General features: G+C 44.6%; 1 protein-coding gene across 1 annotated transcript; it reads right to left on the bottom strand.

Annotated features, from left to right (window-relative positions):
* Positions 1-2,875: 2,875 nt before the first annotated feature.
* Positions 2,876-14,599, bottom strand: pom121 (POM121 transmembrane nucleoporin; the record flags this gene model as incomplete). Its single annotated transcript, XM_080014214.1, has 13 exons — positions 2,876-2,976; positions 3,361-3,462; positions 4,775-6,283; positions 7,216-7,533; positions 8,362-8,458; positions 8,563-8,684; positions 9,272-9,351; positions 9,444-9,529; positions 9,631-9,802; positions 11,485-11,565; positions 13,231-13,398; positions 13,609-13,824; positions 14,076-14,599. The coding sequence occupies 13 exons, from the start codon at positions 14,597-14,599 to the stop codon at positions 2,876-2,878; spliced, it is 3,576 nt and encodes a 1,191-aa protein (XP_079870340.1).
* Between the last annotated feature and the right edge of the window lie 2,983 nt (positions 14,600-17,582).

The raw sequence follows: 17,582 nt of genomic DNA, 5'->3' as shown, positions 1-17,582 counted from the left end.
AGGAACAGAGCCTGAAGACAGGGAGGAGCTGATAGGTGTGGAGAAGAAAACATGACACATTCAACCACTGCTCCAATCAGTGAGTCAACTTGCCTTTGAGAGATTATTTGGAATACACAGTGAAATAAATCACGATTGACAATGTTATTTTAAACATTTTATTTAAAACTAGCATATTTCTAGACAACTTGAGCCAAGGAAAGGTTATTATACATTTACTCAATAGTATATCATATACATACTCCCACTAACACACACAAATCACATCCCTAGTAGGCAACAGCCACTCCATTGGAAACAATGAACTCGGCATTTGACCACATCGCTACGCGGGAAATAGTGAAATCTCGATTTAGTCAAGTGTGACAAGCTGGAAAATCCATGCAATTGTGTCAAACTGGGTTACCCACAGAACGTGGTCAAATGTTGACAAATGCGAAAACAGATCCTCCGTTTACCATGTCAACTTGCAGCAGGTCACTTGGTTACCACTTGGTTGAGCGTTCTCACTGGTGAATTCAAATTAAAACCAAGACATGACTTTGAGAAAGCGCAAAGCAGCACATATTACCAACTTCAAACGTTTTATTTAAGTACAGCTTTGGTCCGGACCAAAAAACAAATATACTGTTAACACCTCCCTCACACCCATGATTTCAACAAGTTTGGTCAACACCTTGAAAATATAACGGTGGCGAAAAAAAACAAACATAAATGTACCTGCACAACAGGTGCTACATTCATCCTTTAACAGGTATTTTATCACAAGTCCTGCATTGAAACACATCATCAGACCTGGGAGATATCCACTATGAACATCTGCGTTCTTTGTCATTTGTGCTAATTAACCCACATTGCACTCCTGTTTTAAATAAGAGGAACTCTTGAGAAAAAAAGCTAAAATTAAAATTGTCCACAACAACAAACGTCAGGATTTTCATAGAAAAAAAAAATACTGTACACAATAAGTATTGGTTCAAAATACAAAAATATATCACATTGTGTTTGCCAGTTAGGCCAAATTGTGACCCTCGAGTAGAAGCCCCGAAATGTCTCTGGCTTACCAGCTGTCGTTGCAACAAAAAGGACTTCCTCTTTCCCAACAAGAACGTTATAAAACACGCTTTTTATGTAACGCTAAGTAATTTAATTCCATGCGCAGTTAAGAAAATGAAAGCGCATAAAGACTTTGTCCTTAAAAGACAATTTACTCTTCAGCTCAATTTTAAGTCCTGAGTTGTTTTTTTGTTTGTTTTTAATCCAGCATTGATGAACAAAATCGCCTCAATGTCAAATATAACAATCTGATAAAAAAGTCAGACAAAACACATTTCCTTGTTATTGAAAGACCCAATCTGGCATTTTTATGCAAATCATGGCTCTACACAGACTATTCTATTTATTTCCCCTCTTCTGCAAATGGAAGAGGGAAAATAAGAATTTCAGATCTCAAGGGGACTCCACGAATAAGCTCAACAGTCAAACAGCAGGGAAATAAAATAAACACAAATTTTGAGCAAAGAAAAAACCCCCAAAAAAAACAACACATTTTACTATTTGGCAAAGACTGGCAAATTTCTTGACAAGATTGTAGCGCGATAATTGTTATGCCACAAGATCACTACAATCTATACCAATTAATATGACCGGTAGTGGGACAATCTTGGCTAACAGTGCAGTTTCAGATTTGAACTTAAAGATACATTCTATATCCAAGGCCCTGAAAATAGGCCGGTACCATTAAAGCCACAATTCGAACAGAACCACCTCCGGACAGAGTTCACTGATGCGAAATTAGATTTTCGCCACAAAACAGTGAACACCAAAGAGAGCAATATGCGGACCTAAGTCCCGTGATTAACCAATCTTCAGGCGCAATTCAATGTAGCTCTGTGGCTTTCTCACCCCAATGGACCTGAAGTATTTCGGAGGGTGATTGTAATGTTTCAGGGTTCCTTATTACTTTGGATTATAGAGCCAAACATGTAGTGAAATTATTATCAAAGCAACCATACTTAAAATGAATTTCAGGCTGAAAGTATAGGGTTATATATGCAGTTATATATTTATACTGTTAAACACTTGAATGATGTTCAAGTGTTGATTTAACCCATTGCTCACTGCAGCAAGAGTTCCTTGCTTTCCCTAGGATCCATTTGGGGGAGCGGGGGAAGGTTTAGGTGAATGCTGACCATGAAAGCACATGAGACAGTACACAAAGCTGTGTGGCAGCCATGAGTTTTGATGCCGTTCAAGTGCAATAAATAAATAAATAGTACACATTCAGTTACTGGCAGGGTGAGGTGATAGAACAAATTCTTCAGATAATACACATGTATACCGGTGTGTAAATACAGGATGCTTTCGGGGTAGAAATGTGACAAATTTAAAAACCAAAAAAAAAAAAAAAAAGTGTTGAGTGATTTCCATTTAAACATCATATTCAGAGAATGTGGTGCGAGCATACATTTGGTAGAAAAAAAAATTGAGGGAGAGTCCAAAGAGAATGTGTAGAAATGATTAAAAACATTTAATAATGTGAATAACTTGGATAAGCTTTTGTTCAGAATCAAAATATTAATCGTCTTCTCATCCTGCGCCCCCTCCCTCAGAGCAATGCGAGAGTCTGCGCACGCACACACGCACACGCACACGCACACACACACACACACACACACACACGCACACGCACACGCACACGCACACACGCGCACGCTTTCCTGCAGTGGTGATACAATGGTGGACATATCAGCCCGATGTGTGGTTGGGGGGGGGGGCTTGATGATGAAACCGGCTCCGCTAGCCCCCTTAGCCCCTGAGCAGAAAGAATGGTAGAAGTTCATATAGTCCCAAGAGGTGTCTGTGATGCAGTGGGCTACTTCTTCCTGGTGTGCTGTCTCCGGGCCTGCAGCCTCTGGCGCGCGCCAGACGGTTTGGAGCCGGCGCCGATGGAGAAGGAGGGCATTGGCGCGGCGCCTGTTTTTTGGAAGACGAAGATCAAAAAAAAAAAAATCGTATTTTGTACAGCTTTCAAGGAATAATTAGGAAATTAGGAATAACTCGTCATCTCGTTAGCCGTCTTGGTGTTTGCTCAAAATGAAACTAGCAGCAAGCCACAGTGGACAAAAGGTACGTTAATTTGCACTGGCGCGGTACAATTTGTCCCGTCATAAGATTACTGCAATACAGCATTACATTTTAATTTGATTCACTATGAATTTTTTTGGCACAATGTAAACGTCCGATTTAATTCAGCTCCCTGTTTAAGCACAGTTTGACTGCTGAATAGGTTATTGGCACAGGTTTCAAAAGGAAAAAAAATAAAAAATCGAACGTTATCCTTTCAGGTTGGTGACATACCAAAGGGAGTGGAGGTAACGGAGCTGAAACCTTGGACTGGGGTTGCTGGGCTCCCAAAAGGAGTTGGACCCGCCGCAGCACTCTGGCCAAACGTTGGTGTACCTGGGGACAGATCACAGCAGTTATTAATAGGGCTCAACAGTATGTGTTGCCCTCGGCAACCAGACTGAGGCAATTGGCAACCATTTTGTGGCCTCTCGCTGACCCCTTTAACAAAAAAATAGGGACATCAAACCGTAAAACATGCACCCCAAAATAAATGCAATTGTTGAATTAGTTATATTCAAATAATACCGTTAGTTAGAAGCAGAACGCTGCATCTGCATTGGTATGGGCACCAGTGGACGGCAGTAGGGCAAGGCTATTACAGTCAGGGATGAAAACAACTTGCTTTTTTCACGTCAACTTGGGTGACTTGTGTGAATTGTCTGAACTGTTCTGAGGATTTTTTTTTTGCAGCAACCCATTTTAGAATTGTTTTAAACGCCGGAGAGAACGCCATCCCGGATCGACTTACTAGTGGATTCATTCCTTGATATTACGTTAGAACGGCTCTAATCTCGAGTTAAAAGCGCTCCAAAGCGATGTTGCGTTCACAGGCTCGGAAAACTGTAATAAGTGACGGAAGTGATGCATTATGGTAAACCGCAAAACATTCTGCAACCACCATAAGTATAGTTCAGACCTTTTTTCACCATACATGTGTTTGCATCTCTGAACAGTTAACTAAAACTAATCTAAAACTACATGTTAAAAAACATTTCAGCCAAAACTGTACGGATAAAAATGAAAACTAAAAGAAACGGTATTGTGTACTTACAAAACTAACAAATAAAATTTAAATGTACAGGAAATTTATTTTGTTTTAGTGGGGTTTCTTCAAGTCAATTTGGTCAAATTGGTCAACATATAACCCTTAAAATAAAATAATAATTTTGGGTTACAGTAACCTGTATATTTATTACAGGTTACTGTAACAAAGCTTTTAAACATTTTATGTCAAATTGTCATTATTAAGCGGATGTATAACTCTTAATTACTCAAACATTTCATTACATTACATTTACCAGACACTTTTATTCAAACACTTCAAACACTGATGGACGCAGCCATCAGGAGCAATTAGGGGTTAAGTGTCTTGCTCAAGGACCCTACAGCATGCTAGCAGGAGGAGCCTGGGATCGAACCAGCAACCTTTTTTCCTGAGCTACTATCCCCACCAAATATAAGGTGAATAAAAATGACAACCATATTTGCAGTTTCGGCAATCAGAGGCTAATGCCTGGTTACCAACCTAGCAACCACTTTTGAAAGTTAGTGTTGATCCCTGTATCATGTAAACCCAGCAGAAGAAATTATGATTATTAATTATTATTATTATTATTGCATTATTTTCTTATTTCCGAGTCCTTACCAAAAGCAGGTTTGTCCGTGGCCGCTGTCCCAAAGTTAAACCCGGCCACTGGCGCAGCAGGGTTGTTGGAGATCGGCATTCCAAACTGAGAGCCTGACACCGCAGCACCAAAATTGAAGCCCCCAGACGCTGGCTGAGCTGGGACAGCAGGAGTCTGCTGTGGGGCACTGCTGCCGAATGCAAAAGTGGTTGTCGGGGCAGTTTGAGTCTGAGTGACGGGACCAAAGCTGGGAACCACTGCGGCAGCTGTGGTGCCGCCAAAGGCAAAACTGGCTGAGCTGGCTCCGAATGCTGGCTTAGATGGGGTCCCGAAGGTTGACGCCGCGGTGGTAGCGGCCGACCCAAACGGGAAGGGGGCAGGGGCTGGAGCAGAGGTAGGGGCAGGAGCAGCGGCGGCAGAACCAAAGGTGAAGGGTTTAGCAGGTGTTGCCGCTGAAGTGGGGTAGGGTGGTGGAGCTGACTGGGCTTCAAAAACTGGTTTTCCAAAGCTGAAGATGGGCTGGGGCACTGGCGCCGCGGCAGTGACAGTGGCAGCAGTGGTGGTTGATGCATTGGCTAAAGGAAAGCCACCAAAGGATGCAGCAGGTGGATTCTGGCCGGCTGCTGCCTGGCCAAAGGCAAAAATGTTTTGGGTACTTGCTTGAGGGACGGGCTGTGTGGTGGCCGGCATGTTCCCAAATGTGAAGGTGTTGGTTGTGGGAAAAACAGAAGTGGAAGCAGTTGGAGCTGGAGTACTGATTGTAGCAGTAGATCCAAACTGAAAGGGGCCCCCTGCAGTAGAAATAGGTGCCGAGGCCAAGGTGCTGTTGGTCGTTGCCGGCGGCGCCCAGCTTCCAAACAGAGATTTAACAGCTGGTGGCGCAACAGCCTGTGTCGTGGTGGTTGAGCTGGTCATGGCTGCTGATGGAGATGTCATGTTGGCCAAGCCAGTGAATAGTGATGGGACAGCTGTGTTGCTGTTGGTTAAACCACCAAACATTGAGGCTGTGCTGGTAGAGGTCATTGTAGGGGCAGAGGGGACTGCTGTGGTGACAGACTGAGATATTGCCAAACCGGCACTGGCTGTAGCACTCCCAAAGATGGGGTTGAAGGTGGGAACGGCAGGCTTGCTTTCTTGGGCAGAAGTTGCAGTAGCGCTAGTGGTGGCCACGAAAATAGGCTTGAACCCAGACGCCAGGAGAGGGTTACTGCTGCTACCTGGACCTGTGCCAACAGCTGGGAAGCCAGTAGAAGGAGCAAGCGGCTTGGAATTGGAAGTGGCAACGGGTGAGGACAGCTGGCTGGTTTGTCCAAACAGGTTAGTTCCAGCCAGACTGAGTGCACTGGTAGCAGCCTTGGTGGTCTGGCCCTGCACCTGGCTGAAGGCAGAGGCCATGGTGCCGAGCGGCTGCCCCAAGAGAGTGGAGGAGGACTGGGACGATGGAGCCTGGCTGAGTTGCGAGGAAATCATGGTAGATAGGGGCTTGAGGGTTGGAGCACCTGGGTCTGCAGGTGGAACAGATGCAAACGCTGGAGAGGACAAGCAGAGGTCAACTATCAAGAAAAAAAAATACAAAAAAAAACATCGCAAGAATACAGATAAGAAATAAGTTTGAAGTTGGATGGATTTAGTACTTAAAATACAATAAGGATCCATCTTGTGGAACTACCAAGGTTAGAACTGTTAACAAAACATCAATCCAAGTTGCAAATCATAATTTACAACTAAGATATGTTCTCTAAACGATGGTACAGCTGGTTATTTGGCATTTATTTAAAATTCACATTACAGTGGACCTCTTATGCTTTTCCTTACTTCCTGTCATATATGTAATGTTACAATGTTGGATGTCCATATTAGACGTGGCCAAAGTGTCAAATAAAGAGGTTAACTAATGACAAAGTAATCGCTGTGAGTAAAACGCTCAGGCTTCTGACCACTGTGAATGCTGTTTCCAAAGTTCTTTCTACTCGGCACGAACTAACGTCAACTTGCAGATTTCTTTATATGGCCATCTGCTCCATCCCATCCACTGTGCATTTCTCCAAACAAAACCAATTAATAGTCTTGTTTTTTTTTAATTGAAGATGTATTTATAAAGATGTATGTATATGTATGTATAAAGTTACGGAGCCATGCTCAAACGCCATTGGCTCACAGAACTAGGGGCCTTGGGAGGGTTGATCTATCCACTGAAAGAGCCTGTTTTCAGACAGGGTGGATTGCACGCATGTTAGAAAGGCTCTCATACATAATCTGTGTGGAATTTTCAGCAAAAAAACATGTTTTTGGGACCCCAGAGACCTATATTAACCTGTGTGAAAATAAGCATAATAAGACCACTTTAAATTAGCAATGGAAAAAGTAGAAATTGTTAACAGCTCATAAAGGTAAACTGAAAATAAAACTAAAGTAAAACCAATTTTAAAAAAAGTGAACCAGAAAAACCATGGCAAGTTACCTGCTGTGGTCGTTGTGGTGGGAGCAGCTGGTGCAGAACCAGCGTTAGCGCTGCTCTTGGTCTTCAAAGCCTCCAGCAAGGTGGAGGCATTCAAGGTGGCGGCAGCCGCTGGTGAAGACTGCGCACTCGCGCTACTGACCAGAGTGTGCTGCTGCAGGTTGATGACTGGGACGGGCCGTGCCACGCTGCTGGGGGTGGAGGTAGTCACGGGGAGTGGGGCAGCCAGCAGGCTACTCAGAGTGGTGGTGGAGTCAAAAGTGGAGGTGGACTGAGAGGAAGGGTGCGTTGCGGCAGCGGAAGGGGCAGCTTTTTCTGGGTCTGGTGTAACAATGTGGAAAAAGCATAGTTACCATAAGGCACCTCAAGCATACTTTAGCATGCAAGTAAATAGAAGTGATTGGACATATTACATAATCAAATAGCCACACCACTCCCTTTTATCATGTTGTGGGGGTTGGTGATGGCACTGCATAGAAACTCACCCTCACAATATATTGTGGGATACAGTAGTGTGCACTATAGATATTTTATACCATGATATTTCACCAGCTGCAAAGTGGCAGCTAGGCTATGTGCAGCAGCGCGCGGGCACAGAGGTAATGGTATAGAAGGTAATGATGTAATGTGGCAAATGCGGTCTTTATTATTTACAAGTATTTACACAAAAACCTCCAGTTTTTACTATAGGAGGTCTCGTAGCAACGGAAAGCCATGGGGAGACGTGCATGACGCGGCACAGGACAGTGGGTACAGAGGTTTTTTTGGGAACAGTCCCTGAACTCAGTTGTGTTTATAATTGGGGAAGGGAGATCCAATTACAAGTCGTAACACGACAGCTCTGAGCGAAGAGGGCAAGGGCCTCCTCAGAATACGGTCAACTGCACTTACACCGCGGTGGATAAAATAAAAATCATCTGTAATCAATAGCGATTGATGGACTGGATTGCCAATTGACGATTTAATTGTAAATCTGCCTAAGCCTAGTGGCAGCCTTTCTATTTATTTATTTTTAATATCAGACATGTAACTTGGTGTCATTTTTCTGATTTTGTTTCCATAGCTGAGCAATGAATGTACGCATCTAGCATCCCCAACCAGCTTTAAGCAAACAGAAGCCGTTGAGTTATACGAATGCTTTTTCCTCACCAGGTTCCAAAACTTTCTGGATCTTTCTTAGAGCCGCTTTCTTCTCCTGGTCTAGGTCTTTCCCTGTGACAGTGTAGCCGATTTCTGGAGGCGGGGGCTGTATTGCAAAAGGCGTGTCGTGTCATTCACAATAAGGACGGAAAAAAGGTCAAAATAACAAAAAGCGTCACATTGTGCATTTCATTGTGTAGTCATACTGACCAGATAGATCTGGTCCTCACGGTTGTTTGAGACCAGCTGGATCTTTCGTTTGCGTTTCCCCCCGCTCTCAACAGAATCCGATGTCACGACTCTGTGGACCTTGGGCGCTGGGGTCAGTTTAGCTGCAAAAGAATAAAAAATTTAATTCAGGGTGCACCTGTTCCCAGTCGCTTTCCATAAACAGTGCATCCTGTACAGCAAATTGACCATTTTTAAACCCAGGCCCCACTAAAATGTTTGTTCCAATCATCTGTTCCAATAAATATTTAACATTGAAATAAATATTATATAAATATAGGAAATAATAAATATTATAACCCGTGCTGTGTTGCAGGCTTGGCATACAACACAGCGTATGTGTATGTCACTGCAACTAGGGCAGAGTTCATCTGTAAGTGGAGTCAAACTTATAAACCTGCAATGCCACAGGTTATTAATATTTACAGGAAATAAATATTAACTTAATATTGAAATTAATCTGATAACTGTAATTAATGTTTACATAATTAAATAAATTAACAGATAATATTTAGTGGTGAAAAATGCATTAGCGAGCTGCTCCATTAAAAAAGAAAAGAAAAATAAACATAAAAAAGAAATATATGGGTTCTTAAAATCTCCATAAATCTTCATCGCAGAATTGCAAGACAAATTAAATAAATGCAAGACGAATGACAGCAGAAAGAATAAAAACTTTTGTAACACTTGCAAGTAAAGGCAGAGGTATTTGCAGCCATCTTGTTGGACATCCCTGAGGATGTGGAGGTGGGGGACTGGACATAGTCTTCTCTGTGAAAAGAAGAACACAGGTTACATGCTGCAACATCATCTCTCGTGGTGTTCTTTAAAACTAACTAAGACTCGGGCTCGCAGGATGGTACCTGGCCTTCTTAGTGGCTCTCTCCGGGCTTGCGGCGCGAGAGGATCCAGGGGTGGAGAGGGGGGAGCTCTGTTCTGAAGCCTTCCACTTCAATCAAAAAATAAAAATGAAAGTAAAATAAAAACTCACACATTTAAGAGGTTTTCCTACTTGTGTGCCTTCTGTAATGTGATTAGGCCGACCCTTACCTTTCCAATGCCTCGGGAGGAGCTGTAGGAGCTGTTGATGGGGTTGCGTGCAGAGCCCGAGGTGCCACAAAAGGGTGAAGGCCCGCTCCCCGAGCTGATGGAGGAGGTTCGAGACCTCTTTGTGGTGGAATCCTCTGCCACAGAGTTCATGAGGCGTTTCAGGGAACCTGGCCTGGGGGTGAGTGAGGGAGGTCAGCACCTTCTTGGCAGCCTGACGCTGCATTTGCGCCATATGGAAGAGATGAGAACTTCCACCTTGGAAATTGTCAGTGCTGTTTCAAGTCCTAAAGACTCAAGACGTCACCACTCTGGGAATATACTATAATGGCCTGTGGGCATTAGGAGTGGGAATCTTCAAGGATCTCACAATACTATCTCAATACTTTGGACCCCCCCCAAATAGTAGAACATGTTTATTGGTACGGCAAATAATCATTAGATAGCTATTAATGATAATGGTACTTTTTATGTAGTTGTAACAGCTGCTTACGTACATAAATGAACAGAGTAGCAACAATAAAAGACTTCTGAGAAACTCAAACAAGTCGAAATCCCCCAGTGGAAAGAGTGCGTGGTCAAGACCAGGGGTCCTTATATCTACGTAATTCATAACAGTCGCATATGCATGATGTACAGGGTTGCCACACATTTTTCATTTCAAAATTCCATACTTTTCCAGACCCAAACTTCTAGGTAGATATTTCAGGCCATAATTGAAATCTGAGTAGATGTTTATTATATAAATAAATAGTTTTAAAATCCAACTGGTAAGGCATATGTTACATTCTGACTTTGTATGCTATTGTTGCCAAATAATTGCCAAGATTGTAGCTAGGCACTGTAGTTCATACAAATAGATACACTACGGGATTGTCAAGCCAGCCCTCAGAAAACCTGCATTTACCTATTGTGGCTGTTCAGTCCACACTGAGACAAGCTTAATATTAGGTTGTTTGTGATGCTACGTGTATATATGCAATTTAAAGACATTGCCACATTTTCTTTCAATTGAATTTGGTCTCGGATGTCTGGATTTGGTGCAGTTTAAGGCATGTGGGGCAGAGCTGTTTTGCAGGCTGGCGTACTTGCCGTACTTCTGACACAATTTGGCAAAAGTTACATTTACCAACTGGCCCCCGCTGGTCGCCCAGGATTTGCGTATAGTATACTCAACGACCTGAGTCTAGACACCAAAAGTTTGTAACATCGCATTTAGCTTGTGTGTACTGGTCTTTGGCAGTTATTCGTAGAATGTAAGAATTTCTAACAGATGGAAATCTGGCAATTGTTAAGCAAAACCTCAACTTGGAGTGAAATGGATTCGACCCAGGTTGAATGTGTGAACACCTCTGTTTGATTGTCTGAGTTTGGCTGCAAGCAAGTAGGCAATTCAAGCTGTAATTCCCATATGACATGAATGCAACATAAGCTGAGTGACTACAAATGAGTAGCAAAATGTTTTGTACCACAGAGTCCAGGGTCAGTAATAACAGAGACAAAAGGTTTGTATGAATCTCATAAGTTGCTTGGACATGATCAGTGTCAAAACGCATGATGCTACGTCAAACCGTTCAATTCACGCAGAGTGCACCGATGACGAGCGCTGCTCAAAATGGAAGCCATGTGACGACAGTAACTGTCAACTTTTCAAAAGTGCCACCAAACAGAATGTTAAGCAGCAACACTCAAAGGTGAAACTCTTGAGAATTGTAAAATGTGTCAAATTAGATATTCATTATAATCTCTGTTGAATGAGCAAAATGGCTATTTCACATTACTTGGCATAGGACATTGTGCTTGACAGTCATGGGTACACAGCTTGAGGACTTGAGGAAAATATTTGATACGACTTACTTTGGCACCAGGTGTGATGACACGCCATTGGGCAGCAGGGGCTCGAAAGCAGAATGTGCACTCCCGCCACTGTCATTGCGCCTAATTAAATGAAACTTCAATTAAACTCAGTCCAAATGGCTCAATTCTGAAATAATTATAGTGTTTTTAACCACACAAAAGCAAAATAAAGGGTCTCCATGGGAAAATGTCCTGTATTCATTCAATGTCGAAGTCCAATTTATTTTGAAGATTTTGAAGATTTTGATTTTGAACACAAAATCAGTTGTAAGCAAAACTTTCCGTATCCTATACAAGTGTTGCTTGAAACCAGTAGTGTTTCGCAATTGGTAACACGAGAGCCAATCAATTTGTAAGACAAAAGTTGATCTCTTCCCACTTGCCAATTGGTGTTTGGCCTAATGGACAAACGATTAAACAGTCAATCAACTCCATCTGATCGCGACTGACATTGACGACAGACTATTTTTTTTAATCTGCCAGGATAAATCCGAGCATTGAAATGGTGTAAGAGTAGTTTACAGTGTTCTGAAACTGGAGCGGAGAGGGCGAGAAGGAGGAGGCTCTTGAGTAACCACTTGTGATCAGATCTCACTTTCCCGCTCGATATGCAAATCTTGGGATTATAATCGAACAATATCTTCTTCTTTTACTTTGGGATGCTCCCATTAGGGGTCGCCACATCTACCCCTAATACCTTCTGTTCTGCACATCTTCCTCCCTTACACCAACAGCCTGCATGTCCCCCCTCACCACATCCAAAAACCTCTCTTTGGCCTTCCTCTTTTCCTCTTGCCTGGCAGCTCCATCCTCAGCATCCTTCTCCCAATGTAACTCTCATCTCTCCTACACACGTGTCCAAACCATCTCAATCTGGCCTCTCTCACTTTTCCACCAAACTGTCCAACCTGAGCTGTCCCTCTAATGTACTCGTTCTTAATCCTGTCCATCCTTGTCACTCCCAATGAAAACCTCAACCTCCTCAACTCTGCCACCTCCAGTTCAGCCGCCTGCCTTTTTGTCAGTGGCACCGCCTCTAAACCGTACAACATAGCTGGTCTCACTACCGTCCTGTAGGCCTTCCCCTTCACTCTTGCTAGAACCATTCTGTCACAGATCACTCCGGACACTCTTCTCCACCCACTCCACCCTGCCTGTACTCTCTCCTTCACCTCTCTCACCGTGTTGGATGGTCAACAATATATATAATCTTATCTCATAGAGAAAGATTTAGATTTCCTTAGTTTCTTACTTGTATGGGAAATGAAAAACATAAACCTAGATTTGGTGCAAAGTTATTTTTTTTTTCTGCTCCAGACAGTGGTGCACCGTGTGCACGTGGTGCCTGTGTGTTTGTTTGTTTTTTAATCTATTTATTTTCATTTGTTTTCTACATGCCTGAACCTTTTTTTTTTTAACAACTGAGTTAAGAAACTGTCCCGTGCCACGTCATGCACGTCTCCCTGTTGCTTTCAGTTGTTATGGGACTTCATTTTGTAAAAACTGGATTTTTTTGTGTAAATACTTGCCTTGTTGATAATAAATCCTGCATTTCTCTAGCGAGGAGACCGCATTTGCCCCATTATTACGTTCACACATGCACCTACCCTTGATAAAATTGCCAATTGCGGATCGCTAAAACCTAATGTCCATACATTTTAGTTGAAAGAGATAGCTATTCCACAGCTATCTCTTTGTCAAATAGCCTTGTGTTTTGAGGATACAGCCATCATTTCATCCACTAACCTTCTTTTACTGTGCTGCTCTGCTGTAAAGCTCCCGTCGTCATCCTTCACAACATTTCTCTTGTGACTCTCTTTGAGCGCCTTGAGCACACTCTCGCGGGAGCATGGGTCGAAACGGGGGTTCGAGCTGGGGGAGCCAAGACCCCCTGGAGAGCCCGAATGCTCCCATCTAAGAGATACAGAAGAGCCAGGACAACTTAGGTGAATTGTGCCAAACACATATACAACATACAGAACAGGAAAATTACATTATCTTGCATTGACTATTGGTCTTTGGAATGAATCACAATGTAATGAAGAAAAACAACGCTAGTTTAAAAGAGAAAAAAATTACTGCCAGAGCATGCTGGGTGAGGAACGGAAAAACAATGTGAATTACAGTGGCGGTCTCGGGGTGCTGTGATCCGGCCTGGCAATTTTAACCGTGACTGGACTGTGAACTGTCGGGAAGTTGCGAAGGGTGAGAACGTTCTTCTTCCTGAAACCGTACAGCTGGGTGGGCGGCAAAAGACCCACAGATGCAGTGCCAGACTGCTGCAGGGGATAGTGACGCTGAGGGGTGATGTTGAATCTGCCGGTGGTTCCTGGAGGCTCCCTGCGAAAGATATACGACAACACACTCCCCATTAGACACTCCTGAATCTCTCTCCCCCCAAAGGATTAATAAAGTGTTATCTTATCTTACATTCCTCTTTTCTTCTCCATTGTCGCTATTCGTTTTACAGGAGGAGGCCACGTGTTTTAACTTTTTTTTGTCAATTTGTTTGGTGATTATCCCCCTCCTGGAATACAAATGGTACTTAAGTTTGGTTGAGCAAAACGCGGTAAGTTTCAACTTCGATTTACCCTGCGAACGACAGCCGCCTGTTCGGAACATCAGCCGCATGGTTTGGTCGGGAGAGTCTCTCTCGGAGCAGCTCTCTCGGGTTGGCACCGACCCTCGGCCTCCCGGCGATGGCGGGCTCTTCCTTCGAGATGTAACTGCCCATGAGTATGTCCCGGGGACTGAACAACGCCGTGTCGCTCGCTCCAGAGTTTTGAAATGGCCCGCGGCGGGAGCACACCTCCGAACACCTCACGTCCGCTCTGTCGGCGCGAACCTGGAGGCTCGCGGACGGCGCCACGCCGTTCGCGCTCAGCCCGCTCAACCAGCGCCCCAGCGCGGTGGGACTCGCTCGTCCGCGCCGTCGATTTCGGCCCAGCCTGGCGGAAGTCGCCTTTCCGCGGCGGTGATAGTACGCCACACAAGCAATCCCAACCAGTGAGACGCAAAAAAAGACCGGGACCAGATAAAGCGCTAGGCCGATCGCTGCAACGGCTAAAAACACTGCGGAGGCGAGCATCAGCCGCCTCTTTTCTCCGGGGGACATGGCGGCTGCGCGCCGCCGGAGGACTCTGATATCCCATCATGCATCGCAGCCTCCCTTCTTCTGCCGCTTCATTTCCAGCGCACCGGCGCCGCGCGGCACGCGTGGCTGCCCCCGCCCCGCACCGGGAGTTGATCTCTATCCAACACGAGAATTAGAAAGCAAATACTAACCCTCCACGCTGTGGGACGAGGCTCTGACAGCAATGGAACATATACTTCCAATGACCAACTTCGACATCTATGAAATGTAAACGCGACATTTATACTCCCGTTACATTATGAACATCGTGTCACAAATTGGAGCGTAGTGGTTATTACGGCTTGGTGCTACAGCGATCGCTCATAAATGACGTCACTATTCGACGACGCCGGGGAGCGCCGCACTGATTATTAAGGCCTCGCCCAGCAATGGTGCACTGTCGGTGGTAAAGTACCAGATTAAGGCCACAGTTGCATTTTTTTTTTGAGGGAACGAATTCAGCGCACGCTCTACCTCAGAACCGGGACAAAACGAGGCCACGTGGCGCGGTGCTGGCAGTGTGGGACCGCGGCGCCACCATCTTTCCGACTTTGGCGTTTAAACCGGCGGCAGCTCAGCTTTGTAGGGGGAGTTGTGATGTCACAAAGACAGCACTTGATGGTTCCCCTCAGTTGCCAGAGCTCTTTAATAAGTGGGAACGCTCACATATTGTTATTACTAATTTTGTTATTATTATAGCCACATTTTGCCATGCTACTCCCACGGCCCGTCTCACCCGGTGGCACTGAGCGCGCCTGTATGGTATTCATCCCATAGCACTGCCGACCGGTAGATGTAGCAACTTGGGAAGATCATTTTAGAGGGAAATCCCCAAATATGTTTACATGCATTTCCATGACGACTGGATTTCTTTGCCTCGCTCTATTTTCCTTGAGGCAACCTCTTAGACAAAATGTTGGCACAAAAGTGGAATATTTTGTGAACCGCTGGTCGAAAACCTTCTACAAAGTGATAGCACATAGGATCGTGATAGTCACCGTATTGATGTGTGTTGAATGGATGTGGCTCGATATTGCAATGGCAAAAATTGGCTATAACACCACCAACCAGCCACAACATTAAAACCACTGACAGGTGGAGTGAATAACATTGCTCATCTCGTTCCAATGGCACCTGTCAGAGGTTATGATATATTAGGCAGCAAGTGAACAGTCAGTCAGTTCTTGAAGTTGATGTGTTGGAATCAGGAAAAATGGGCAAGTGTCTGGATCTGAGCGACTTCGACAAGGACCAAATTGTAATGGCAAGACGACTGGGTCAGAGCATCTCCAAAAGGGCAGGTATTGTGGGGTGTTCCCAGTATGCAGTGGTTTTTCCCAAGAACAACCGGTAAACAGGCAACATGGTCATGGGCGCCCATGGGCTCATTGATGCCCGTGGTAAGTGAAGCCCGTTGGTCCAGTTCCACAGAAGAGCTTCTTCAGGACAAATTGCTGAAAAAGTTAATTTTGGCTGTGATAGAAAGGTGTCAGAACACACAGTGCATCACAGCTTGCTGCGTATGGGGCTGCGTAGCCACAGACTGGTCAGAGTGCCCATGCTGTCCCCTGTCCGCCGCCGAAAGCGTCTCAAATGGGCACGTGAGCGTCAGAACTGGACAATGGAGCAATGGAAGACGGTGGCCTGGTCTGATGAATCATGTTTTCTTCTACATCATGTGGATGGCCGGGTGCGTGTGCGTCCTTTACCTAGGGAAGAGATGGCACCAGGATGCACTATGGGAAGAAGTCAAGCGAGCGGAGGCAGTGTGATGCTCTGGGAAATGTTCTTATGGGAAACCTTGGGTTCCAGCATTTATGTGGATGTTACTTTGACACTTACCACCTACCTAAACATTGTTGCAGACCAAGTATACCTCTTCATGGCACCGGCATTCCCTGATGGCAGTGGTCTCTTTCAGCAGGGTAATGCGCCCTAACACACTGAAAAAAAAGTTCAGGAATGGTTTGAGGAACATGACAAAGAGTTTAAGGTGACAAAGAGTTTAAGGTGTTGATTTGGCCTCCAAATTCTCCAGATCTCAATTCGATCGAGCATTTGTGGGATGCGCTGGAACAACAAACCCGATCCATGGTATAGTTTTACACTGCAAAGGGGTTTGAATAATTAATTTAGCTAAACTAAGAAATAAACTATTGATTTAACTTTAACTATGAACTGTGAAGAGAATGTACACACGTTATTGTGAATAAACTGGCAACCATTACAAACCTCTAGTAGGTCAGTCCTGCTGATTTTCAAATCTTTTTTTGGGGATTGGATTGAGTCTTCTGGTCTGGTCTTCATAATTACCACAACTCCCTTCTTGTACCAGTAGATGTGCCTAAAGCATTGGATGCATTATAGTGTTACGCACCTTTTAGGTCAGTAGAGGACAAGGCCCGCCTTAGAGGACAAGGGCTGCCGATAAGGCGATGTACAAGATGCTGAAGCCTGCAAATTCTCTGCAGCGGAGACTTAACTGGATGAGGCAGATATTTACCCCACAGCAAATGTTGCAGCATCCCTGCCCTGTCCTGTTCTTAGAAGAAGAATTTGAATTACAAGAATCTTTACTGATCACACCACACACTGCAACACATGCATAGACACACACATGCACATACTTTGGATGGTGGCCGGTGAAATGTGGCCTCTGCATTTGACCCATCCTGGCTTGTCCTTCCTCCGGGGGGGGCAGCCAGGAGCAGTGGGCAGCATTCGACGACGCGCCCGGGGACCTGGTTCCAAATGTCCAACGCTGGTCAGACGATGATGCCCACGCCCATGTGTGGGCATCATCGTGGGGATGGTGTGCATGTTTTTGATGGGGGTCCATACTGATGTTAGATAGAGGAAACTCCATGTGAGCATGGGGAGAACATGCAAACTCCACACAGAAAGGCCCCTAATTGGGAGATAACCCGCCAGAGCACAGTGCCAACAGCGCCCCAATCGAACCCAG

The sequence above is a fragment of the Zeus faber genome, assembly GCF_960531495.2.
Source record: "Zeus faber genome assembly, chromosome: 14".
NCBI classification, from domain to species: Eukaryota; Metazoa; Chordata; class Actinopteri; order Zeiformes; family Zeidae; genus Zeus; species Zeus faber.
The sequence above is the reverse complement of the archived record's forward strand: the minus strand, read 5'-3'. Positions and strand labels throughout refer to the sequence as shown.